The sequence below is a fragment of the Haplochromis burtoni genome, unplaced genomic scaffold (assembly GCF_018398535.1).
Source record: "Haplochromis burtoni strain Fernald_Lab_line unplaced genomic scaffold, NCSU_Asbu1 Contig_2, whole genome shotgun sequence".
NCBI classification, from domain to species: Eukaryota; Metazoa; Chordata; class Actinopteri; order Cichliformes; family Cichlidae; genus Haplochromis; species Haplochromis burtoni.
In genome coordinates this window covers 2,493,695-2,521,059 of record NW_024582363.1, presented here as the reverse complement: position 1 = coordinate 2,521,059, position 27,365 = coordinate 2,493,695, and the positions used below count along the sequence as shown (strand labels likewise).

The 27,365-nt window shown below is 38.2% G+C and overlaps 3 protein-coding genes across 3 annotated transcripts; 1 reads left to right on the top strand and 2 right to left on the bottom strand.

Annotated features, from left to right (window-relative positions):
* Positions 1-895: 895 nt before the first annotated feature.
* On the top strand, positions 896-14,788 carry LOC102314612 (aminopeptidase Ey). Its single transcript, XM_005913043.2, has 21 exons — positions 896-1,208; positions 4,576-5,185; positions 6,016-6,158; positions 6,456-6,598; positions 7,168-7,294; positions 7,376-7,530; positions 7,617-7,730; positions 7,841-7,984; positions 8,386-8,451; positions 8,571-8,636; positions 10,037-10,209; positions 10,338-10,414; positions 10,500-10,633; positions 10,714-10,769; positions 10,866-11,013; positions 11,205-11,296; positions 12,536-12,646; positions 12,871-13,038; positions 13,250-13,390; positions 13,937-14,018; positions 14,139-14,788. Exons 2-21 carry the CDS (start codon positions 4,578-4,580, stop codon positions 14,295-14,297), a joined length of 2,907 nt encoding a protein of 968 aa, XP_005913105.1. The 5' UTR covers positions 896-1,208; positions 4,576-4,577; the 3' UTR covers positions 14,298-14,788.
* A 518-nt stretch (positions 14,789-15,306) lies between these two features.
* On the bottom strand, positions 15,307-16,200 carry LOC102305835 (mesoderm posterior protein 2-like). Its single transcript, XM_005913097.1, has 2 exons — positions 15,535-16,200; positions 15,307-15,393 (listed from the first exon to the last, which is right to left on the bottom strand). Exons 1-2 carry the CDS (start codon positions 16,198-16,200, stop codon positions 15,307-15,309), a joined length of 753 nt encoding a protein of 250 aa, XP_005913159.1.
* A 5,373-nt stretch (positions 16,201-21,573) lies between these two features.
* On the bottom strand, positions 21,574-22,722 carry LOC102306136 (mesoderm posterior protein 1-like). Its single transcript, XM_005913098.2, has 2 exons — positions 21,933-22,722; positions 21,574-21,826 (listed from the first exon to the last, which is right to left on the bottom strand). Exons 1-2 carry the CDS (start codon positions 22,683-22,685, stop codon positions 21,773-21,775), a joined length of 807 nt encoding a protein of 268 aa, XP_005913160.1. The 5' UTR covers positions 22,686-22,722; the 3' UTR covers positions 21,574-21,772.
* Positions 22,723-27,365: the final 4,643 nt, after the last annotated feature.

Genomic DNA, 27,365 nt, shown 5'->3' with positions numbered 1-27,365 from the left:
TTTTTCCCCATTGAGCAGTGACAGGTTAAAAACTTTCCCATAAAATATCTCATTAGAAACATAATAGGTCATAAGAAGGGTTGTTTTTCTAAGCTGAGCGCTTGGATGAACTTTCCCTGTCAGGAGCATCTCACTGCAGGTCTAATCCTGACAATACAAGCTTGTACTTTTAGCCGCAGGAATGTAATCAGATGGAAAACGGAGTCTTTTCCAATATATTTTTAAAAGGAATCATCTGCCGGCTGCCTGAAATGCTTTTGTTACTTTTTCTGTGTAATTACAGTCTTACTGGAAGCCTCAGCAGCTGTCAAAAAAAAGATATATGGGATAAAGATGTCAAATTAGTCATTCTTGTTTCTACTCGTTTGAAACGGATGTTACACTTCAAGGTGAAACGATGAGCTGATGAAAGTTTTTACCAATATGTTTAACATTAACACTAAGGTTAATAAAACATTATTCACTTTCCTTTTACACTCTATTGATTTTTTTAAACTCATATAGAGTCTGTCTGTAATGACGGTGAAGCTGCTTATATTCAATTTAATTAAATTAATTTAATTTCTTACTTAGTTTAATTTTAATTACTAAACGTACAAGAGAACAGGACAATTTAGGATAAGAGCGGAACAAACAATGCATGCAAATAATGACAACAACAATGATAATAATTATAATGATGATAATCATTATCTTCTTCTCATAGTCATGGTCGTCATAGCATAAGCGCGGGACCACGGCATCTATAACGGAATCCATAACACAATACATAAAACAACAACAAAAAAAACAACACAAAAAAAAAAACAATATAATAGAACATTATAGTATTAACGTAATTGTAATAGTAATAATACCTCTATCATGAAATACCTGGAACACAGGTGTGCTGGAGAAATGCCAGTAAACATAACATTGACCTTATCAAGACAAGACACAACAAGTCCAGAAGTATCTGCAGTTCTGGCTTTATGACATCAGTGCTTGTGTAATAGCTTCCAATGTTATTTGTACGCAGTCACTGTCGGCTCAAATCTGAGAAAGTCCCAGCTGATTCAGTAAGTATTTCCCTTTATCATCAAAATAACAGGACATATTTATTCTGGTTAAGCAGCCGCTTTGCTCAAAGTTTGGAGGACAACAAGATAGTTGGATCCACAGGTGAAAAGGAAACTGAAACCAGTGACTTGATGCTAAGTAAATTCAAGGTAAGAAAAATGTTCTACTGTTTGTGTTTCTAGCTGAAGGTTTAGAGTTACAATGTATTTTTAGTCATTTTTATGTGTGTGTGTGTGTGTGTGCGCGCGCGCGCACTTTGTTTAACCATTTCAACCGTGAAGTATGAAAAAAGCAAGACCATCCGAAGTGATACGCATCAAAAAATGTTTTTGTTTTAGTGCGAAAACTACTTTAAAATAGAAAAAGAAGGATAGAGAAAAAAGATCTTTTTCGCTTTTCTTCATAAGAGAGGGTTGAGAGTAGTGTTTGGGTTATCACTTTAGATCTCACACTTAAGACCACCCACACAGCAAAACTCATTCATAAGATGATCAAGAGAACGCTGCCAAATATCTAAACGTGAAAGATGAAAAACCTTTGAAGAACATGTCTAAAATATTAAAAGTTTAAGGACACTTCACATTAGATGACCACCAGAACGTTTTTGAACCAAATTAAACCCCATTTTAGTCTTGATGGGTTTGTACTATCTTGACATTTTTTTTCACACATCTAGTCAACAAAAAATTGCGCTCTGAGTAAACAAGGCCCAAAGGATTGATAATCAGTTGAACTGGACTGAATTAAAGTCTTTGTAAAATCCCAAAAAGACAACTTTTAATAAACTTTAAATGTTAAAGGGCCTCTTTTTAAAGTCTATCACTGCCTGAGGCTGGAAAACAATGTCCACATATGTCTGCTACTTGGTAGGGAGAAAGATCAAAGATAAAATGTACATTTAAACAATTTATTTTGCATCATAGAAACATTGGACAGTTATCTCATTAACTGCAACGATTTGCATACTTTTCCCAGAAAAATTATTTAAGCAATGTATAGAGACAAGCACAAAACTCTCATTTCAGTTTACTGTTATATTGGAGTCAAAGCATTTTTTCTGTTCCTACATAAATCAGAAAATATTTTTGTGAGTGAAACATATTTCATATAAATCCAGCTCTAAATGATACAGTGGCTTGCAAAAGTATTCGGCCCCCTTGAACTTTCCCACATTTTGTCACAGTCACAAAGATAAATCAATTGTATTGGAATTCCACGTGAAAGACCAATAGAGGTCTGAGGATCTGAAAACTGCTGTTCACAAACGCTGTCCATCTAATCTGACTGAGCTGGAGCTGTTTTGCAAAGAAGAATGGGCAAAGATTTCAGTCTCTAGATGTGCAAAGCTGGTAGAGACAGACCCTAAAAGACTGGCAGCTGTAATTGCACCAAAAGGTGGTTCTACAAAGTATTGACTCAGGGGGCTGAATAATTACGCACACCCCACTTTTCAGTTATTTATTTGTAAAAAATGTTTGGAATCATGTATGATTTCCGTTCCTCTTCTCACCTGTACACCACTTTGTATTGGTCTTTCATGTGGAATTCCAACAAACTGATTCATGTTTGTGGCTGTAATGTGACAAAATGTGGAAAAGTTCAAGGGGGCCGAATACTTTTGCAAGCCACTGTATGTACAACTTTCATATTTTAGACAAGATGGAACTTTAGGTTCATGCATGTAAACTGGAGATCCTTGACTGGTGTGAGAAAAACACTAATTTAGGGAAAATAGCCTGAAAAACTCGTGAATTGTTTTGAATGCATGGGTAGCTGCTAAATATAATCCTGTATACATGTAAGATTTTGGTCCTGTTATGTGTTTCAGATTAAAAATAGTGAATCTTTTAAGAAAAAAAGATTATTTTGCTTCGTGTTGCTCAGTGCAGAGGGGGCTGGATAATATAAATGTATATTATGTCCACAATATGATTATGAATCTACCCTAAACAGAGGCCACTGTGTGAATTTGATCTGCCTCATTGGATGGTGACAGCACGTTGCCATCCTTTGCAGATAAAACCATAACATTTTCCAGCTGACAAATATCACTAAAAGGCCAAAACCAACAATGAATTGCAATAAATATGTTAAGCTCCCTTGATTCACAGTTACAATGGATAATATTTGAACATATGGGAACCAGTTTATTAAAAAACAGTGACAGAGAAGAAAAATGATTACACTCTCACTTTCCAGAAACAACTTTCTGGTTGTGAAACTTTTGGGATTTGGTGATAATAAGTAAGAAAAAATTGAAAATCGCTCAAGTTAAATAAACATGCAGCTGGACTTCTCATGCAGTGCTACTGGAGCCTTGAATGCAGAGTTTTGCCTTTTTGAGGACATACGGGAAAACATTACAAAACTGTTGTGAAATAAACACAAATGCTGTATAATATGCAGCGGTTATGAAAAGAACTGTGTGGCATATGCCTGCTCTACAGCCGCCAAATAACATGGAATAAAAATAAAGTTGTGCCTCAATGAATAGTGAATATTTTCAGATGGGGACCAGCTACCCCAACACCGATTCTGTAAGCCTTTATTCTGACTCCTGCGTTGTTAGGCCATTAGAAACAGACCCATGTGACACATTATGTCACATGGGTCTGAAGCAGCTCAGATGTGACTACTAAGATTTTTGTAGATGTAATATGATATCATAATAGCTAATGTATTACAGAGAAATGTAATGTGATCACAGTGCTATTTTGCTTTGCAATGCATCACCCTGTGCTGGTGGCAAAACAACCTGAATGAATGCATCCTGGGTGTGGCGTGGGTGATGTAGTAACTACGGTGGTGCTGAGCTGCTTCTCAGCACTGACTGACTCATAAACCACATCTCATTACTACAGTAAACTTTTAAAGATACATGACTCACTTACGCTGAAGTGATGTTGCCAACAGTATACCCATGCTTTCTGTTTAAGTGACACTCATTTTTGCTTTTCTCCTTCTCCTTGTTGACCTAAATCCAGAAATTCAACAATATACTGTTGAACTAATCTAAAAGGCATGTGTTTTCATTTCTAACCCTACAATTTCTCTCTTTTTTAACATCTCCAGTCACTTAGCTGGAGTAAATTTAGATTTTTCACAGCATCTTGGGAAAAAATAAAAGTTTATGGCCTTGTGTAAACCCATACTTAGCCTATTTCATTATGTAATTTTGGCTTCTTGACTTGACGTTTGAAAATTATGCACAGACACATATGCAGACAGACACATAGGAGGCTCTGCCGCAGATCTCCCACCACATAGTTTACAACACACAGAGACGAAACAGGCCAGTTTCTACAGAGGGCCTTTGTTCAGAGCCTTTATGCAGATAAAAAGTTTAAAGATTAGTAGAGCTTACTCTTATCGCTGGAACTTTTTACAACTCAACATTTTTGACTTCAGGACATTTTCTCCGCCCAGGAAATGAATCATTAACTTTGAATCCAGCAAGGTAGGATATAAATTACAATCACTCCCTAATTTCTGTCTTTCTCTTCTTCTCTGGTGAAGACATGGGTAAAGGCTTCTTCATCAGCAAAGTGGTGGCAGTGGTCTGCGTGGTTGTAGCCATCAGTGCTGTGGCCACCATCATAGCCCTCTCAGTTGTTTATGCTCAGGAGAAATCAAAGAATCAAGAGACTCCGGCGACTGCAACGACTGAAACGACTGCTGGACCTGGCACCCAGACCACCACACCCTCCACCCCAAAAGAGCCCTGGCAGCGCTACAGACTTCCAGATTCATTGTCTCCTATCTCATACAATGTGACCCTGTGGCCCCGGCTGACTCCCAAACCTGATGGCCTCTACATCTTCAGCGGATACTCCACGGTGCTGTTCACATGCGTGAACGAGACTGACCTCATTCTCATCCACTCCAACAAGCTGAACTTCACAATGTTTGACGGATACCACGCACAGCTGAAAGCTGTGGATGGAGCCTCTGCACCCCAGCTGAAAAAGAGTTGGCTGGAGGTTCCTACTCAGTATCTGGTGATCCAGCTCAGCAACCCTCTGCAGGCCGGCAGCACTTATGAGCTCTTCACAGAGTTTGTTGGAGAGCTGGCTGATGACCTGGGAGGATTCTACAGGAGTGAATATTATGAAGACGGCGTGCTAAAGTATGAACTTCTTTTTTTTATTAAGCTTAAGTTCATGACATGATTCAAATGAGCAAAGTGTTGCAAGTTGGACAAGTCCTCTGCTCTTTCTAAAATTTAAATGACATAATGTTAAATTAAGACTGTAAACATGGGGAAACAGCTAAAAGCTCACAAATTAATTTGTAATGTCTAACACGTTGCCTCATTCCCAAATTTAAGACTGTTGCATTTGAGTATTACCTAATAGCCACTCCTTAATTTTAACTGTTCTCCCACCATTAATGAAATATCAGATGTGCACTAGTTTAAAAGTAAATGCATGAATTAATACATTTAGAATAACGTTACTTTAAATCAAACCACTGTATGTTTTCATTTTTAATCATTTTAAAAATGTAAAGATTTAATTGTGTAATCACAATCACTTTATGGTCCTTTTAAATATATATTTATTAAAGTGAAAACAAACAAACAAAACAAAACCGTATGTATTGTATATGATCACTTGGAGCCTAAATGGAAGCACCTTCGCAGCCAGGCTATGATTCATGGACATCAACCAATGTAGTTTTAACAAAACCACTAATATTATGAAATGAAGTCAAATAAGAATTCAATACAAAACCAAGTTTTGCTTTTGGACCTCTGTAATTAAAGCTGATATGTGTAGGATTTAAAATACAAAACACTCATCTTGATAAGGATTTAATGAAAGTCACGGTCAAGTTTGTTTTAAACTTTCCATTTAAAGAAAATCAAGTACGTAAAAAAGAATTCAACCACTTTGTGGAACACCTGACTCGATTATGTGGATGTAATGATTATGTTCTCTCTTCTTCCACTATCAGAATTTTGGCCACGACTCAAATGCAGCCGACGGACGCGAGGAAAGCCTTCCCCTGCTTCGATGAACCAGCTATGAAAGCCGTCTTCCACATGACTCTCATTCACCCACACGGGACTGTGGCTCTGTCTAACTCCATGAACTATGGCAAGTTCTCTTCTTGTTTAGTGTTCAGAGCAACATTTAACGTATCAACTGCCCCCGTGTGACGACTTTAAATTAATCTCAATTACATTTTATCCGACACCAACTACAGGACATGTCATTTTTAAGACAAATTCACTGAAGTGGCATTTTTAGAAATACACTCTTTAAAATATTTCACTACTGTATATTTAATTGTTTAGTGTCAAATCTATCAATATCACACTCTTATCAAATGTCTATTTTCCTCTGTTTTCCTCATTTATCATTAATACGGAGCTGTCTCTGACCCCAAAACAGAACCTATAAACATCACCACTCCGGATGGTTTGAATTTAATCCAGACAAGCTTTGGACCCACAGAGATTATGTCAACCTACCTGCTGGCTTTTGTTGTGTGTGACTTTGGATTCATTCAGTCAGATCTAGGTGCAGAGGTTTTGGTGAGTATTTACTAAAGCTTTCAGTTAGAATCACAGAAACTAATGGCAACATATTATTTCATATTTTTGGTTCCTTTTAAATAGATTAAAATAAATAAATAAACTACTATCTCTGGTCTATGTTAGGCCCAATAATTCAAGTTGATCTGTGCTCATGATAGTTTGAATTAAAATTAGAGCAGTGAGGCCTCATATAAAAGATTTTAAAATATATGCAATGCTCATTTCTGCTCTGGATTCTGGTGCATAGGCTGAAATGGATAAATCATGGATGTTGAAGTAAACTATCAGAGATAATAGGTGCTATTTTCAGAGAGAATAATTGCTGCATTAGTTCTTGGAAGAAATGTATTAAACTGAAAATAATCACAGCAATACTCAGTTATTTTCACCTAAACCTGGCCTTTAATGTAATGGATTTTTTTTACATCACGAGAGCGGCTGTTTTCCCTCTCTGCTGGTCACAGTGATTGTTTGCTGCCCTCTGCTGGACTCAGAGCTCACTTCAGCTCTCAGGTCCACATGCATTTCCTTCTGTCTGGTTAATAAAGCTATTTTCCCTTTTTCAGATCAGGATCTGGGCTCGCAGGAAGGCTATAGATGAGGGCCAGGGTGCATATGCTCTGGAGAAGACTGGACCCATACTGTCTTTCTTTGAGAAGTACTACAAAATTCCCTACCCCCTTAAAAAGTCAGGTGAGAACAACAAATACCTAGGAAAACAACAACAAAAAGGACCATATATAATCCAAAAATGACATCTTTGATAAATTTCAGACCAGATCGCTCTGCCTGACTTCAGTGCTGGAGCCATGGAGAACTGGGGTCTGATCACCTACAGAGAGACTGCGCTCTTATACAATCCTGCAGTGTCATCTAACGGAGATAAAGAGTGGGTGGCAACAGTCATCTCCCACGAGCTGGCTCATATGGTACCTAAAAAACCTTAACTGTAAATATGGTAAGACTCAAATATGTTTACAAACCAATACAGTGACATGAAGCTTTGTCCTCACAGTGGTTTGGAAACTTAGTGACCACGAAGTGGTGGAATGACTTGTGGCTTAATGAGGGATTTGCCACCTACGTTTCTTATCTTGGAGCCAACTACACAGAGCCAGACTGGAATATGGTGAGGCTTTTGTTGTTGTTGTTGTTGTAGTTTTGCGCAGAGGTCAATTTTAAATTTAATAATGCGTCTGGTTGGAACACAGTGCAAATATTTCTCCATGTCTTTTCCAGAGCGATTTAATAGTTTTGAACGAGATCATTGGTGTGATGGCTGTGGACGCTTTGGCCTCTTCCCATCCCCTCTCATCCAAAGAGGCGGACGTCATGAGACCAGAGGACATAAATGCTCTGTTTGACTCCATCACATACAGCAAGGTGCAGTGTAATTTACAACAGAACTAAACTACAGTAACCCAGTGTGTTGTATTCTTCAAGCTCCACTAATGAAGTTACTGACCCAGTGTGTTGTTAGGACAACTTCATTAGGAACTTCACTTTCAGAAATATGGGTTCAATTACTGGACCTGAAGATGACTACTATAGTCGTATTTGATTTGATTTGACTGTTACTTACATATACAAATCTACTTCCATGTGCATCGACATATAATCAATAGCTACATAGCTATCACTAGAGGATCACAACTTAAATCGTTAATGTACAAAAAAGTACTCCAATCAAGGGTATAATGGCAGATTCTTTCCCAAGAGTTTAAAAATGAGCATAACTGGACTTTTTTGGTAGTTCTTTTAACAGCTGATATGTTTCTTCACAGGGAGCTGCAGTTCTCAGGATGCTCTCCAGCTTCATCACCGAGGAGGTCTTTTCAAATGGACTCAGTGTGAGTACTGTTAATTCAACTTATAAGGTTCTGTCCACAAATTGGGATAAATGTTAATGTGCTCATATCAGCATTTTATTGACATGCATCAATCTAAGTCATTCATAATTTGTCTACAGATGTATTTAGAAGAGTTCAAATATAAAAACACAGTCTACCAAGACCTGTGGAAGAACCTGCAAACGGTAAGTTTGTAACACTTAAAAAAAATGTATTTTTTAAAATGTATTCATTCATTGTTGGTTTATTTTATTTATTTATTTATTTATTATTATTTAAATATGAAAATATGATTTAAAAAGGAAAATGTCTTATTATATTTATTTTATTATTAATTTATGTTAAGACTTATAAAAGAATAATAACAGTAAGATGTTTCCTCATATGTCCTAATATAACTGGATCAATTATCCTCTGAAGCAAATTGTGTGATGGAGCCAAGAACTATGGGTATTGTAGTGAGTGGGACTATAGGGAGCATGGCTCAGTGTTAGCACTGTTGCCTCATCACAAGTGGGTCCTCGGTTCTAACCCAGTCAGAAACCTTCTGTCTAGAGTTTGTGGGTTCTTGCAGGGTTTTTTATTCCAGCAACAAACATGCATACTGCTTTTTCTTTTACACATTTCTGTTAAAACAGGAGAATGTTGATTTTAAACATGGCCACGTTTTAAAGAAAGAGGTCCATGTATGAACAACTAATCCAACTAAGCTGAAAGCTCTGGCTTCAGATTGCTTTAAACGCTCCACTTCAGTCCGTTTTTTCTTGTCTTACTTCTGAATGTTAATGAGGTTATTTCAGGCACACTCAGAGTACAGACAACCCAACAATGTCTTAATCGAAACTTTGGATTGTGTGGGGTAACCCATCAGAACAGAGTGAGTTCAAAGGCAGGGTATCCTTAAGGGTCCATTAACCCACCATATCAGTCGTGCTGTGCATAAACATTGAGGGTGCCACATCTCTGTGGTGGTTTATACCTCTGCCTATGGAAAGGTTCCTTGTTTGAAAAGAGGACAAGATACAAATGTTTTTGGAGTGTTTTGAGGGAAAGGCAAAAATCTGCCAAACTGGCTGTACTGCTGCAGTATTTGCCTGAATAACAGGTTTCGTGTGGAGCTGATGGTAGTGAAGAAGAAGTCAGATTACAAAAACTGAGAGGTGCACAGCCAAAAAAAACTCCAAAATGAGGCTTGTGCGTTGCGAGTATAATGGGTCCAAAGGAGAGAGAAAACAAATTGTTTCAGACCGTGTTTCAGAACGTGAATGGGTTTCCCCAAGCCCCGCTATAAAATTAATTATGATTATTTTGAACTGTGAAACATGCAAAGCTTCTCTAGGAGAATACACAAATACAAATGTTGTACAATTGGCCTCCTTCCATTTCTGTATAAATAACATTAATGTTTCTACTATATTATAGCTTTCCACCCAGTTTAAATATACTTAAAAAATGCTGAACTAGTGACTTATACTTGGAAAAAATATCAAAAATATTCTTTGTTACTGACCATACTGAAATGTGAAAAGGAGCTGACACACAGATTGTTATATTATTATATTAATTCGGTTGTTCTTGTTATCAGGCAGTGGATAATGCTGGCATACAGCTGCCCCACTCTGTGGAAGTGATTATGAACCGGTGGATCCTACAGATGGGATTCCCAGTGGTCACCATCGACACCAGTACTGGAAAAATCTCGCAGAAGCACTTCCTGTTGAACCCAGATTCTGTGGTGGACGTACCTTCAGAGTTCAAGTATGAACCTTTTTTTCATGTTTCATGAGCACATTTTTTAACATGTTCTGATCATGTCATGTTAAAATCACCCGCTCTCTTCTCTCACCTTATTTACTTACATGTGTGTCTGGCTGATGTGGCTCCAGTTATGAGTGGTTTGTCCCTATTACCTGGATTAAGACTGGTGCAGCTAAAGATCAGTACTGGCTTCTTACCAAAGAAGGTACGATTTACTGTGTTTCGGGTCACTGTAGTTTGGCAAAGATAAATTAAAATGATTAATTCGTTTTTAATCTTCACCCAAACAGCAACAAACCCAGACATGACGATTGGTGCTAGTGAATGGTTGATAGCCAACATAGACATGAAGGGCTTTTATAGAGTAAATTATGATTCTGAAAACTGGGACCGTATCCTCACCAAGCTGAGCACCCAACATCAGGTATAACACCTACAATACCTCTGCGTCATCTCTTAATAGCTACGATTGCCTCCAAACTAATTTTTTAATGTGCCTTTTAGGCTATTCCAGTGATCAACCGCGCTCAGATTATTGACGATGCATTTAACCTGGCAAGGTGAGGCCATGCTTTTTGATTTGATTTTATTTTATTTTTAGCAGTACTGCTAAATACTGAAATAAACAACTGAACAGCTGTATGGGTTATTTTTAGGGCGAAGATAGTCAGCACAACTCTGGCTCTGAGCACTACGAGGTTCCTCAACGCGGAATTGGAGTACATGCCCTGGCAGACGGCCACTCGCAACTTGGACTACTTCGTCCTCATGTTTGACCGCAGCGAAGTGTACGGACCCATGCAGGTTTGTAGGAAAACTTTAAGGCTCATCATCATCAGTACATCATCAATAAATTAATCCAAACAAGTTTTTGGAACAATGATGATTTGAGATTAATCGTGTAAGTTAATCACAGAAGTAGAAGAGTCAGTGGCAATCAAACGTAGATCATTTTTTCTGCACAGTAAACAAACTGTTTCATCTTCATTCCTCAGGGTTACATAAATAAAAAGGTCACCCCTCTATTTAAACACTTCAAAGATCTCACTGCCAACTGGACAAAGATCCCTGAAAAGCACACCGACCAGTAAGGATGTTAACCTGCTGCCTGTCTTTTTTACTCTTTTGAACATGTTATAAATGCCATGAATGACAATTACATTGTAGGCTAGATAAACCTTATTATCCCAGTTGCAAAAGCCTGCAGTTTGCAAAGAATGTGCCGTCAATGTCATGTAAGACACAGTACTTCACATATCTCTTGAAAGTGTTCACAACAATCATTGATCAAGTCTGCACATAATTCTTCCCTTTCTCTCCCACCACTGCATTTCTATAAGCTAACCTAATCTGGTCAGTTATCATCAAGTTCGCTTTGTGTGTCCTCAATGATTTCCATTAACTTGAGCTATTAGTGCTGCAATGATCTTTTTAGCATTATCGGATCATTTTTCTTGGTGACCCAAAAGGAAATCAAATCAGCTATACTGAACTTATATTGTTAATTAGCACATATTGGCATGATGATATAATAAACCATGTGATGTGAATGTGTTAAAGACATTCTGCGTATTAGCACTGCCAGATAGCATTTAGCTTCAGTTCAATTCGATTCAGTTTTATTTAAACAGCGTCAAATCACAACAATAACGGTCTCCTCAAGGCACTTTATATTGTAAGGTAGACCCAACAGTAATACAACAGAAAAAACCCCAGCAATCATGTAAACCCCCCCACCATGATGAAATGCTTTGGCAACTGTGGGAAGGAAGAAACCTGCCATAGAACAAGGCTCAGGCCGGGTGAGGGAAGGAAGACAGGACAAAAGACATGCTGTGGAAGAGAGCAAGAGATTAATAATAACAAATGATTAAATACAGAGAGGTGTATAAACTTATAGTGAGTGAAAAAAGGAGACTGAAGAAAGAGCTTATCTGCTTTTCTGCAGAGTATATCTGCTAGTGTGGCTACAAACTCACATTGTCTCTGCTGCTGAAAGCTACCTGGTTAGCATGACCTTGACAACTTTTACTCCTCCTGGTGTCTAAACACTGGTTGGTGGTCCCTGAATTCTCTTTTGCCACATAGCAAGGTTAACGTCCACTGAGAGTGTGAAATGTGCAGCACTCCACACTCCATTATGAGTACTACAGTACTTTTGGGTACTCGCAGAGCCCTGAATGCGGTCAGTTAAACACTTTGCATGCTCCACACTTCTAGCATTCAGAAATGTGAAATACATTTTGAGCCATGTGTCTTTGGCTATGCCTCGTCTTAATGGATAGCGTCATTAATGTTTGCATTCTCCTGACTCGCTTACATCCAGGTACAATCAGGTGAACGCACTCTCCTGGGGCTGCAGCACAGGAGTGGAGGGTTGTAAGGAACTGACAACAGCGTGGTTCAAAGAGTGGATGGACAACCCTGATAATAACAAGTACGTTAAACAACAATTATTACTTATATTCATCCCCTTTGCTTCTTGTATAATCATATATTCTTACTTCATATGTTTGCCTACACTATAGGTATTCACTACCATACTTTAACTTTTATTAGATATACATTTCCCAAACATTTTAGCTCTGATCTGACATGTATGATTCTGTTTTGGGCAGTGATTGTCATCACCTTTTTTCCTGTCTTGTTCAAACCATCCAGGATTAGCCCCAACTTGAGGACCACAGTGTACTGCAGTGCAATTGCTGAAGGAGGAGTGGTGGAGTGGGACTTTGCCTGGGGAATGTATAGGAATGCTACCATTGCCTCGGAGGCTGAAAAACTTTTGTATGCTCTGTCCTGCACCAAACAGCCCTGGCTGCTGAACAGGTCAGTTGCAATAGCAGCTGGGTAACGCTCTGCCCTTTCATTTGGTACTTCTTAGGTAATATAACATTTTACAGACTGGTCTGAGTGACTTTTACAACACCTTTGATGATGCATTTTGTCTTTCAGCCTCACTGTAATTGTGTTTTATCAGAATCAGAATCAGAGTCAGAATATTTTATTAATCCATATTATTATGTAAATGATCTTTTAGGTATCTGGAATACTGTCTGGTCCCAACGATGATCCGTAAGCAGGATGCCACCTTCACCATCAATTACATTGCCGGTAATCCAATTGGACAGCCCCTGGCTTGGGACTTTATTAGAGCCAACTGGGATCACATTTTCAATAAGTGAGTTTTCTCCTTATTTAATAATAATATGTATAATACTATGCATATTTTAGTAATCCTCTGTAAGGAAATTACTCTCTGCATTTAACCCATTCACTCAGTGAAGCAGTGGACAGCCACCAATCCAGCACCCGGGGAGCAGTGTGTAGGGACGGTACCTTGCTCAGGGGTACCTCAGGGTAGCCATTCTGTAGATTTGACCCCCCATCCTTCCATTAATGGGGCGACCACTTTGCCTACTGAGCTATCCCTGCTTTACATAGCATAGCCAGTGTCCCACATGCATTGCATCCCTGAATTTTTCCAGGACTTACCTGACAAAGGACCATGTTAAAGCGCTTTAATTGTAGTTGCACTAGTTTCTAGTAGTGCAAATGCATATGACATTTCATGTGATACGCACAATATTTGGCAATACAAATTAAAAATGGATATTTCCTTGATTCTGGAGGCATATTGGGATGAACGTGCACAGCCAAAGAGCTGTTGTCATACGTAGCTGTTTGCATACTGATAAAAGCCCTCTAATGTTTGCCTTTTCTTCAGCTATGGTGGAGGATCAATGTCCTTTGGAAGACTTATTAATGGAGTGACCAAACGTTTCTCCTCTGAGTTTGAGTATAAGCAGGTACATTTTCTTTTCACCTCCATATTTTCAGATAAAATTAAATAGTTGCTAACATTGCTACAATTACAGCAAATTAGTGTCATTTTTAAATGTCCGTTTTTTCACATTCTTCCTCTATAGCTGCTGCAGTTTAAAGAAGACAACATAAACCAACTTGGCTCAGCTGCCTCATCTCTTGAGCAGGCGCTTGAGAGAACCAAGGCCAACATGGACTGGTTGGCTCTGAATAAGAAACTAGTGTTTGACTGGTTCACCAATGAAATCTCAAGGACAGTTTGATAACTGAAACACAGTTTTCACTTTTTAAATGTCGAAAACGTTCAAATCTTTAACTTTGCTGAAAGCAAATGTATTTTTGAAATATGTATATTTTAAATGTATTGGAGATTTTTTTTAATTGTAAATTTTTGATTAAAAAAGGCTTTTTAAGAATAAAAAAGGATTTGATTAATTCTCTTGGTTTTTGTGTGTGTTGGCACGTTAACTTTTAATATGTTATAGGGTTAGCTTGTCGTCCCCATTTTTAAATATTAGGCAGATGTAAGTACATAGCAAAAATGTTTTGAAGTCTTAATTTGTTACTTTTTGTAATTCTGAGGGTAGATAAAAGAGTCAGTTTGTCTGCAAAATGCCACACTGGAAATGAATGTTTGAAAAGTTTTGGTTGTTCTTTGCTCCAGACATCTGTTCAGCATCATAGATCACACTGTGAAGCATCAACTTACAAGTGGAATGGGGCAAAATTGTATAAATAAAGCATCCCAATGAGACACGCTCAGTCTGTTTAACAGTCAAGTCTGAAATTATATCAGACCCAAACACTGATTAATTAATTAATTTTTTTTTAAAGGATCTCAGCCATCAAGTAATGTTTACACAGGATGTTAAAGGGTGCTGATTGAGTGGTTCTAGTTCAGCTGTCATTTCTCTCAGTGGGGGTCTTTCCTTAAAGACTTTAGAGGGGATGTGCTCCTTGTTTAGCACCTCATTGTCCTGCAGCTGCAGTGTTTGTTTAGGAAGGAAGTGGCAGGCAAGCTACAAGTCTACATCATTCATGATGCCAAAAGTAAATGCACCAATAAGCCAAGAAGCAAGGATTAATTTGATAAATAATGTTTATTCTGCTCACAATATGAAAGTTCAATAAATACAAAGATCTATATACAAAAATAAAACGTTAGAATACATATTTTGTTAAAATTAACAAAACAAAAAAAACAGAGGTTTTGTGCATAAATCTTGTCATTGTTGCAATGAAAAGGGTTCAGTGGATTGATCACCACATCTCTCAACACAGTCCAGAGAAGGTGACATTTTGGTTTTGTTGCTGTAGCATCCAGTACTGCTCGCTATTCAAGCAAACTCCACCTGGAACCTGACAACAGAAGACAGTTTTTTTTTTTATTAGAAACTCATTTAGCTTTAACATTTTGGAATGTAATCAAAAATTGTGCTGCAAATCTTTATAGAAAATATTTTTTCAATAATATATGTTATGTTTATTATATTAACATACCTGATATGAATTCTGCAGAAAGGGCTGCTGGGCTTTGCTCATGGTGTTACAGCTTGGCTCTTCGGGACTGTAACTGGCTGCTGGCTGACCCAGGAAATTGTTGAAGGTTTGGGTATGCTCCACTGAGTTTGAGGATTTCTTCTGCTCCAGCACTTCCTCGCTGAGGCCCAGTTGGGCTGACAGGAAAGAGATGTAGCGAATGGTGAGGCGCAGAATCTCAATCTTGGTCAGAGTCTGGCCGGCTGGTGCCACTGAATGTGGGAGGTATGATCTGAGGTGATGCAGAGCCTTGGTCAAATCCCTCATCCTCAGCTTCTCCCTCTCGCTGGCAGTCTGGCGCTTTTTACCCGGGTACCTGGATCTGGACTTCTTTGTTGCAGAAGAGGATTTGGAGCAGAGTGGAGTCTGGTGAGTGAGATGAGGTGCTGCAGGGGTATTAAAGATTAAGCAGTCCAAGGGATCTTGTTCACTTCCAAATGTTAGGAGGGAAGTAGGGGAGAAGCAGAAGGAGTCCACAGAGGAAGTAGGAGACAGGCTGTTGCCAGTGCTGCTGTAACCAGCGTCTGAGGCAGGATCAGAAGCCAGAGATTTTTCTAACAGAGATTCGCAGTCAAAGAGGAAAGAGTTCTCCTGGAGTGGGAGAGGAGAAAAGTAGGATACCTCCATTGTGGCTGCTGTAGGCTCTTCTTTGAGAAGTCAGCTGTTAGTATGTTGCTGGTAAGGCAGGCAGAGGATACTGAGGAGGTACATGGAGGCTGCTCCATATATGTGGTGGGAGGTGTGAGGTTGCACCTCTGACAGCCACCTCTGGTCCTGAGAAACTCTGGGACCACAGATGACACCTAGGCTAGGGGGTCCCATGGGAATCTGGCATGCTTCAGCACAAGGTGTAACCTGGCAGCTTGCGTGGTCATTATAAACTCTACAAGTTCACACTATATGCTCCCACAGCCTGGGAACATGACCCTGGCACGACTGGGGTTGTACCTGGGTCACAAGTTCTTCTTTGAATCTTAGAATTTTATTAAAAAACCCAAAGGCACCGATTGTGTATGTTACCAAAAGCGCATCTCAATTTCTCCACAAAAGGAAAAATGTTCACTTGCAGCATTTCTGCTTCATGGATGCTCACTGAATGACCATTCAAAATATGATCCTACTTAAAAAAAATGCTGATGATGTAGCTGTTGTGTGTATTACTAACTGGTTTTAGTTCTGGCATGTGGTAACAGAGGTCAGGCTGGAAGAAGTGTGTCTGGGCAGCTGTGAGGTGTGAGGATTTTGCACCTTGAGCTGTTTGGACAGCAGCAGTACTCAGTGCTTCTGGAAGGTAAAACTGTGGATCATCAAGAACTAATGCCAAGACAATAAAAACAGGTATGACATTATTGTGGATATTTTTTTTTCATGTTGCTGTGCAGTATATATCTGAAATTCATCTTAATTATGCTCAATAACACCTATAACTACAAACACATAATATTCACGCAATCACATCCCTTCACTAATTGCCCATTGGTGGGTTTGTTTTCACTCATGAACCATGGATCTGAGTCCTGAGCAGTGTTCCCACAAACCAGCGCGTCACATTTGTCTCCTTTTCTGCAGCACAGGTGAAACCTATGTCTAGGAAGTGCGAACCCGTTTCGCACAGCACCCACCAACACACTTCCCCAAGAAAAACAGCCACCTTAATTCAAAGAAAACACTTTTTTTTATATTTACATTTGAATGTTTTTTGTTTTGTACATATTTCTGATGTTGCCTATTGAATAATGTGTTTGAGAGCTCGGTCAGCTTTGGTTATTTTGAAACTTCATTTGATTTTTTTAAATTAATTAAGCTTCAAAGGGTTTTAGGAGACACTAAGCTAGTCAGCTCACTTAAACATTGCAGTCTTTTGTGCTTAAGAAGGTTCCTAATGAGGGAACAATAAAGTATCAAAGTGACAGCCATAATATGAGTTGGACATCTGATCTAGATGAACAGAGTGTCGGTATTTATTCATTCCAGAAGAAAGCGAATAATGCCATCCCACAATCCAAAGCAAGACACCATCACAACATCACTGGCAGGAGTTGTAGTGTTTCACATAAATTACTGTTGTGTTTTCCATCTTATTTTATCATTCGCTGAAGTGTGGATATATTTCGAACTCCCAAAAACTGGGTAAACTATGAATGCTATATTAATGTGATCATATCTGCTTAGAAATAAAGTTTCTGAGCTATACTGAAATGAGAGACATTAAAGTCCACAGCTGGAAGAAGGAATAAGTCCGGGAGAGGACTTCCGTGACGCTGTAACAACTGGTTATACCACTGTTATATATTTATGATTTCTCTGGATAATATTTTTCCTCATTCACCAACACAATAAGTACAGACAGGTGCATAATAAATTAGTGCCAAAATTATGTTTACATGCCTTCTGTTTTCTTTTCTTTGTAGAACAATTGTACAACTGTACTTTAGTTGTAGCAAAACTATGCTGACAGTCCGTTCAGTTCAGTTCAGTTATTAACATGATAAAACAATGATCTTTAAATTTCAGTTTGTAGTTTTGTGTTATGAATCCTATCCTGTCCTTATTGTTGTGGAATATAGCACAATACTTGGGATTTCGTGTAGAAGATTTCATTGAATTTTTGAAAAGTTCCATTGAAACAAAATCTACGTGGATGGCCATGGTGGTGATGAAATCAGTGACTCAGTAATCAAATAACAAAGACAAGACAAAAACACTTCAGGACAACGTTCATAATGACAACATTCAAAAGAGGGGAAGCACTACAGGTTGGCACAAGTAAAATTGCATACAGAGTCTGTAAAAACACACACATACCGGCAAATGCACGTGTGAAGATAATGTTGGCACAGTTGCAACCTTAAATTTTAGATGTACTTTTTGCAGTTCACCCTCAGAACACTGCAATTTCATTACAGCACGTTACATTAAGCATTTTAAATTTCTGTTGATTGGGGCTGACCTTTTTTTCTCTAAGTCCTCATGAATTTTTATTTGTTATTGAGGAAAAGACAAGGGACATAGTGTAAGCAACTAAAAACTACAGTGACCTTTGACCCTGTGCCACGAGTCACCTTTAAAAACAACATTGCATTTATGTCTTGATGCATGCTCAGTCATCCAGTTAAGTAAATCTCCAAAAGTTGATTCTGTTCATCTGGACGTAGCATTTTCAGTGGGAGAAACGTTGCATTTATATATGTTTGGATTTACATATGTTTTATTATTCATTCATGTGTTTCTGTTACATATTGAATGAACTACCAGCTGGTCCAGTGCTCTTGTTACATACAAATTACTTTTTTAGCACAAGCACACAAAGGTGCTACATATATATATATATATATATATATATATAATTTTTTTTTGACAGAACTTGCTTCAACTCTGTATTCACATTTTATTCATTAATTTCTTTTTCATTTTGAACTTCTGCAGATTTTCCCCAGCTGTCAACTGTCTTCTTCCCTCCCAGGCCGGTGATAAAGAGGATCTTCCTTCTCTTAATCCACATTAGCTCTGATGTTGTTTACTCACATGTAATGAGTGAATAATCAGCACAGCGGTGCTAACCCTTTCATCCCAAACCCTTTTAGCCCAGAGTTTATTAACTCTACCACGATGAAAGACCTCAGTGAGAATATTAGGCTTTGTGTTAGGCTTACTGCTCGCATATCAAATGAAGCACATGTAGGTGGCAAATGAAACACTGGGGCCTAATTCTCCAGCCTGATATGCAGATCCACTATTCTCTATGAATATTAAAGTGTTCTCGGTGGGCTTAGCAGGTAATTAGGGCATGAGGTGAAAGAAAAGGGAAAGAGCAGGGAGGGATCTTAGTCTAGACTCAGTGGTGCCAGGAACCTCTCTGTGTTTGCAGTGCCCCATTAACAAAGATACACCAAAAGAAAACTAGATAACCAGTCACAGAGACTGATCTCTGACATGTTGTGGAGATTCTTCAAGTACTTTAGCCCCCCAACAGAGATATTTTTAAGAGGCTTCTGGAAAGGCTAGTTTCCGGGCTATATGTGTGTGTTTGCACTAAAGAAAGATGACTGAACTTGTAATATTCAAATGAAATTTTTATTTTTCTCATTTATGTGAAATAAACAAAAACAACTGTTATTCAAATATAAGGCCAGGCAGTTTCATACAGAAAGAACTTTTGTACACACAGACGTTGTGCGGGGAAATTAAAGCAAAGTTTAAAAAATGAAATCAAAACAGCACAATTCAAACTTACACCACTACAGTCTGGTGTTCATAACCTAAAAAATTATGACAGAGCGATACAAGAGCAAAAGTAAATAAGATATGAAGATAACATGATTCGATTTGAAGATGACGGCTAAAATAATAAATCCATATGAAAAGTAATGATTATTTATGGATTGTCATCTACTGGAAGATGTGAGGGGCTGTTATGGAAATCATTTTCTTTTTATGTTATTGATATTTTTCTGTATGTGTTTGCAAACTAGTTAAGGCTATAAATGCCATTCAATGTGGCACAGTTCACATAACATATTTATCCCTATAAAAATATAAGTTAAATTAATTTTTGCAGCCAGCTGGAGCCTTCCCAGGTGGCTTAGGGTAAACCTGGGCAGGTTGCCAGTCTGTCACAGGGGCAACGCAGACAGACAGCCATGACACATCAACCTAACATGCATGTTTTTAGACTATGGGGGGAAGCTGGAGTACCTGTACATGACTTTCTACGTTTCTATAATGCTATATATGAGTTATATTTGCTAGTGGCAAATATCTACTATGTTATAATACCTAAAAAGCCTACAGATAACATTTAATAAAAGTAATAAAAACTTAACCATAACCATAATAAAAACTTGTTAAATATTAAAAAACAAAACAAAACTGAAATGAAACAAACAAATCCTGAACCCAAATGAATGTAAGCTCAACCAGTGCTATAATATAATATAATATAATATAATATAATATAATATAATATAATATAATATAATATAATATAATATATATAATGTACCCCGCCTTTCGCCCTATGACAGCTGGGATTGGCTCCAGCGCACCCCGCAGACCCTGAAAAGGATCAAGCGGAAGCGAATGGATGGATGGATGGATAGATCAAATTTCACTGAGACCTGATTTTAAGACGCCACTTCAAAATATCTGTGTTAATGGCCCGCAATCTTGATATAGCTTTTGATATATATATATATATATACACATATATATATATATATATATACATATATTATATATATATATATAAATAATATATATATATATATATATAATATATAAATATATATATATATATATATCCTATAAAATATAGGGATAATTTTTATAGGGATATATTTTTAATATCATACTATATAATTATATATATTATATTTATATATATATATATTATTAATATAATATATATATATTATTATAATTATTATATATATATATATATATGATATATATATATATATTATATTATTCATAAAATATATATATTTCACGAGCTTAAAAATTTTTATATAATATATATATAATATTATTATATATATATATATATATATATAATATTATATATAATATATATCATATATAATATATATATATATATATATATTATATATATATCGTGGAGGTGTTCCATTCAAAGTATTACAGCTACGAATGAGTGTGGGAGATGGGTTCTTCTCCTCTGTATTTGTTACCAGCAGAGGGCGCCCTCTGGTAAATCCCCAGAGCTCCATGCTGCTTTACATGTTTAATATAGTTTCTCAGTACTAAATTATACAAGAATGGACACAAAATATAACCACAAACATACATGTTTGTTTTTTTATTGTCAAAAGTGCATTCAAAAGTGTGCTCACTTATATTTTATTTAGCTGTGTGTTATTGCAGTCTTTCCTTTTTCACATGTGCACACCTCATCCATGCACATGAAATGTGAATGAAAGAAACTGACTGGCGAGAGAAGCTTCGAATCCGGACAAGATATTTTATATTTAAATGGTTTATTATAAATAGTGGTATACAGAAATAGAAAAATAACTGTTAGTCATATCAATATTTACATGGAATTTTTCAGAGGAGAAAATAAATAAAAGATAGAATTAGAATGATTATTTCAAATAAATAACTTGATTCACAGTGAAGCAGTAAACACAGTAAAGTTTGTTGTCTTTTTCTGCTGAGGATCACACAGAGATTGGAGCGTTCAACCCCAATACTCCCTTGGAACCAGCGGGGTGCAGAAGTCTTTGCCACACATCTGTTTTGAAGAAAGTGGAAGATATATTAGTATTAGAAACATGCAAAAAAAATTGTTGTACAAACAGTGAATTCTTAATTATGTGACTGATTTAATATTCACAAACCTGACAGGAAGGCTGTGGCACTGGAGGCGACTGTAGGATACCGTCCATGCTCATATCTCTCTGGGGAGCTTCATTGTATGGTCTGTGGTGCTGATCCACTCCAATACTACAATTCCCAGAATGCAGCACAGTATTCTGGCTATAACATGGTTTTGGGTACAGGCTGCTCTGGATCAGATTCTGGCTCTGCATCTGAGTCACTTGTCCTCCTGTGGAAGCACTCTGGAAGTAGCTGAGGATGTCAGTGGATGACGTGTCACTGACTGAGGTGTCTGCTCGTTCCCTCCTCTGAAACAGCACCTCTTCGCTGAGGCCCAGCTGGGATGAGAGGTAGGAGATGTAGCGGATGGTGAGTCGGAGGGTTTCTATCTTCGTCAGAGTTTGTCCGGCAGGTGCCACTGAAGGTGGAAGGTAGGACCTGAGGTGATGTAGAGCCTTAGTCAGATCCCTCATCCTTAATTTCTCCTTTTCGCTGGCGCTCTCCCTCTGCTTGCTCCGGATCCGAGTGGGCCTCCCAGTCCTGCGCCCACGTCCGGACAAGGAGCACGGTGAGGACTTGAGGCTTTGGGAATAACCGGTCTTGGCTCCCTTGGGAGTACACTGTGGGAGCTGCTGGTAGCCAGGAGAGAGGCTGGAGTCCATGGAGTGGACAGGAGAAAGTGTCTCTGGGGAGGAGATGCTGGAGAGGTCCGAGTCGGAGAACCACTGGTACTGCAGACTGTAGTCAAGGTGAGGAACTGAGGAGGTATCCATGTTGTGTTTAAGGGTCTCAACAGTGTGACCGGAGAGACTGGAAAGCTTTAAGTGCTCCTCAGCTCTGCTCCAGTGCTTTATAAGCCCAGGCCAGGCCACAGAGGTGCGAAGTGACACCTCCACAGATTCTCACAATCACTGTCTAAGCAGAGGCTACTGCCCCTGAACACACACACACACACACACACATCATGAGTGGGACCCTGTCTCTGTACCTCTCCCTCTGGTTCTCCCTCTTCTCTGAATCTGGGAAAGCTCAGAGCTACAGCAGTCGACGTGTGAATTTTGACTCCTTCTGAAAACAATAAACAGATTTTGGTTTTTTGGCTTTTTGTCCCTGCAGCAGGCCTGATGCATTTTGCACATGTTTAAGGGATTTGTTTGGAATAATCTCATTTCTCTTTCTTACATTCACTTGCTAACAAACACACACACGCACAAGCAAACATGCGAAAAGGTCAGCGCACTCAACAATATGACAGAAGAGTGTGAAGAAGACATACACTGCAGAAATAAAGCAATGATATACGATACAGAAAAACCTGCCTGTATGCTGACTTAACCACAGTTTTTTACATTGGCTCCTGAAGATGGATGTTATGTGCATATGTACTTCACACTAATCTGCAAAAGTACCAAGAAAAGTCAACGTTTACTATAAATTAGAAGTATGTGGAACTTAATCAGGATTCTCATCCATTATCAGCAAATATCTATCAACGAGCTAAATTTCAACAGCTGCACGACAGATAGTACTAAAGATAGATAGTATTAAAACAATAACATTTTCTAAATCTGATTCAACATCAGAGTTATTATAGTACTGATATTATAGTTTCTACTTAGCTTTCCATTTCCATTTTCAATTCTCGGTTAGGGTTTCCAAAGTTGGGTACTTCTTTAGTTACAGTTTGGCAGTAACATGCAAGATTTACATTCAGAACAGGTTTTTATAATGCAAACACTTAAACATGTATTTCAGCAACCAAGCAATATGTTGCATGAGGCTGTAAACCCCGACACCCTGTGTGATCAGCTCTTAAATTCTTCTATGAAGTGCAGTTTATGCCTAAATGCATGTTTTATGGCTTTAAACCAGTTGAGGCAAGCCCAGATATTAGACTGCTCCTATTATCTGATTCATTTTGACGTCAGATGTAGCAGGTTGGTCTGTGCAGGGTTTGAATTGGGTGTGAATATTGTTTATGACTTAAAACACAACACTAATGAATGACATTAAGTAAAATATTAAAAGCTGGCGTGCAGAATGAAAATGCTAAATCGAGAGTCTGGGATTGTGTGTTGTTTTGATCATGTGTGGCATGTATTTGAACAGTGGATGTGCTGCTTCAACAGGTCTTTGCCTCTCCTCACCTCTCTCTAGCCTTGAACCTGACAGCGTCCTCTATTCTTCACTTCATCTCCTTCATTTTACATCCCACCATTTCTCACCTGTGTGATCATTTTATTGTCACAGCAAATCAGGCGTGAGCGCCAATCCTCTTCTGTCTTTACCTCGATCGGTGAACTGAAACCGCTGCTCTTGTTTTATGTGCTTCAAGGAAGAAAAGTTATGCCCTGAATGGCTAAAATGCAAATATAATGAGGTTTAATGGAGCCTAATGAACCTCTGTTATCCAGTTAAAGCTGAGGTGTGATTATTTCACACTCATGGGAACTGATGAGTCTGAAGGCGTCACTTCACACCTCAGCAGTGAGAACCAGGAATGCTGGAAAATATAGTCACTGGTAACCTCTCTGTGTCCCCAGTCTTTCTGTGTTTTCCCTGGAAAAGGCTCGGTATTAAAGGAACAGTTCACCCCAAAATTCCCTTTAAGTGTTCTATTTTTTCCTCTGGTCTGTAATTTCCATTATTTTTGATGTGAGTTGTCAAGTTTTTGAGAAATTATACTTGATTTATGGTGCTAAAAGTACCAAATTAAGACATTTGAAAAACTAAACAGAACTTATCTTTCCGGAAATTTTGGCTAATGTACTTAGAATAATACACACATACTGTGAACAGTTTCTCGTACGAACTATTGTCTTTCCACTACACATCACCAACCAAGAGATGGGTGAGACCCACAAACTCTCTACACATACAGATACATGGCTTTTTCTTCAAGGATAAGGCTGGTAGAAATAATTCCTGCATTAAATGGCTCACAGTAAGTTTGTGGATGTTTAACTAAAGGAAGATTTTTGGAAAGAGACATTTCTGTCAAGTTTTTGAAATTTATTTTTATGTGTTTGTACACTTTAAGCAAGGCCAGGTGAGCACAGTTTAGTTCCAATATATTCAAAGAGAAGGCAAACATTTCCCCAGTTCATATCTCCCAAAGGGGAGACCGGTGTGCCTTCTATCCCCTTAAATAAAAACGATTGCCCTACTGAGGGCTTTTTATGGGGTAGATTTAGAACATAATAGAGATGATAAATTTCCCATTTTAGTGAAAACTAAAGTTTTAAATTTTGCATTCGTGTCTTAAAAAAAATATGGCATCTTAAATCTGAAACCTATTCCAAATAATAAAACATTCAGGTTTTATTCGAGTGTACAACTTCACTAAAAAAAACAACATGACATGTTTACTGATTGTCTGTGAATGCTGAGTCTGTGCATTTATGCTTTTTCACAGCATTTTCCAGTTGGATGCATCCCCTTTTCTGAGCTAGGAGGCAATTTGTCTTTCCTGTCTGTGTTGGACTGTCTGCTCTTTATTAAATCATCTATTAAACATCAAAGCTGTCATAAATCCAAACCCTGTTCAACACAGCAGTTAATTCTGTTCTTTCCAGTTGGCTTTGTGTCAATGGCGTATTCTCCTTGATGGAAAACTGGCATGCTGTAAAGCAGGTAATTAAATAAATACATGTTTGTAGACAGTGTCCTCCAGCTGGGAGCACATTCAGTTGTTCTGACTAGAAAACTGACGAGCTGGAAGCTCCAGAAGGCTTAAATATGACAGATAAAAGGACATAAGTGTATAATATGATACTGTTGTGGCCTGAGCTCTGAAAGTGATGGATAGGTATGTGCTATGTCAGGCTGCGGGCAGAGTGAACTGGGTTTGAACCCGCTGATCGACCCTGCCAGTCACTCTGAGCAAGGTGAGGCTGTGGGAGCCTGGCTGAGAGTTTGGCACCTCTGGGTGGATGCCCACCCACAGAAGGCTCAGAGGCTGGGCTGCCTGCCACCTGTCTGTGCCTCCCTCAACCCCACCACGACCTCCAGGGTGTTCCCTCTGCTTGGACTAAAATCTAGTTTGACATCATTTATAACATCATTCTTTAGATATTCTGGTAGTGACATAGCAAATAAAAAATTTAAAAAAAAGATAAGAGATATGAAATTTGATGAATCACTGTAGAACACGGTAGAAATCAAACATATTATACATGCATGCATAGCAAAATAGTTTGCATAACTACATTATTTTGACTTTTATCTCATTGATGTGAAACTCATTTCAGGAGCAACAGTAAAAGAAAACTTTATAGCAAATATATCACTGTGCACAACTCTGTAGTTCACGACTATTATGGCTCTCAAGGGTTTTAGATAATTCAGGTTCTCTTGATACTCAGATACACAGTTTCAGGGTTAGGTTAGTCTTACTGTGATTTCTCCTTCACTGTGAAACACCAAATATCTTCAAGAAAGATTAAATTGCACAATATCATTGGACTGATAGAGGATAGGTTTGGTTTTGGGGGGAAATTTGTTGTTGTCGTTGTTGTTTGTAGAGATGTTAGACATGTTCAAACCTAAAAACAAATCCCAGGGCCTGCTACAGTTTCCAGTTTAAAATAGGTTTCCTCGAAACAGTCTGCAAGAATATGCAATGGATGTTGCTCTATAAGCAGAAACATGAGTATCAGCTATCGCAATGGCAGTGCACACAATTCACTTGGGTGACAGAACAAAAACATTTTGCTAAATTTGGTCAAGGCTAAAAGCCTTTTTTAAAAATTCCAAGAATCACTGCATTACCTAAATTGCAGATCAATTGCGAAGGTTCTGGGTGTCAGGCCGCATGTTTCACAATCATGGTCTACACTACACTGCAAGTCAGTCCTCCCAAGTGGACTATAAATTAATATTATAAGAGTAACTACTTATCTGTGGTGTCTACAACTATCCATGTGGACATCCACAAGGCATTATAAACCTAGATTTACACTTTTTGCTACTGTGGGCATGTGGGGGTTTGCTTGGGTCTGAATGACATACATTTTGTCATTATAGGGTGCACTCATGGTTCTGTGTGGACACCCATGTAGCTGCAATGCAAGGGCGCCAAAGGAGTAAATGAGTCCTACAAAGAGACTAGAAAATGATGATGATGACTGAGGATGAAGAACTCTAATGTGCCGAAAAAATGTCAGTCTGTTTTTTTCTTCAAGAGCCACAGCTGCTTTAGTTATAATAGGTTTAGAGAGCTCACAGGTTAACTCAGAGGTCTCATTATTATACAAATGGCATTGATGGAGTTGACAGAGGCAGTTAAACATAGCAAAAAACAAAGTTGTGAAAAGCAGTATCACTTTAGTCCTATGTGTCCCAAATTCATGCGGCAATGACAGCTATTTTGTTAGATTCTGTGTGTGTGTGTGTGTGTGTGTGTGTGTGTGTGTGTGTGTGTGTGTGTGTGTGTGTGTGTGTGTATATAATTT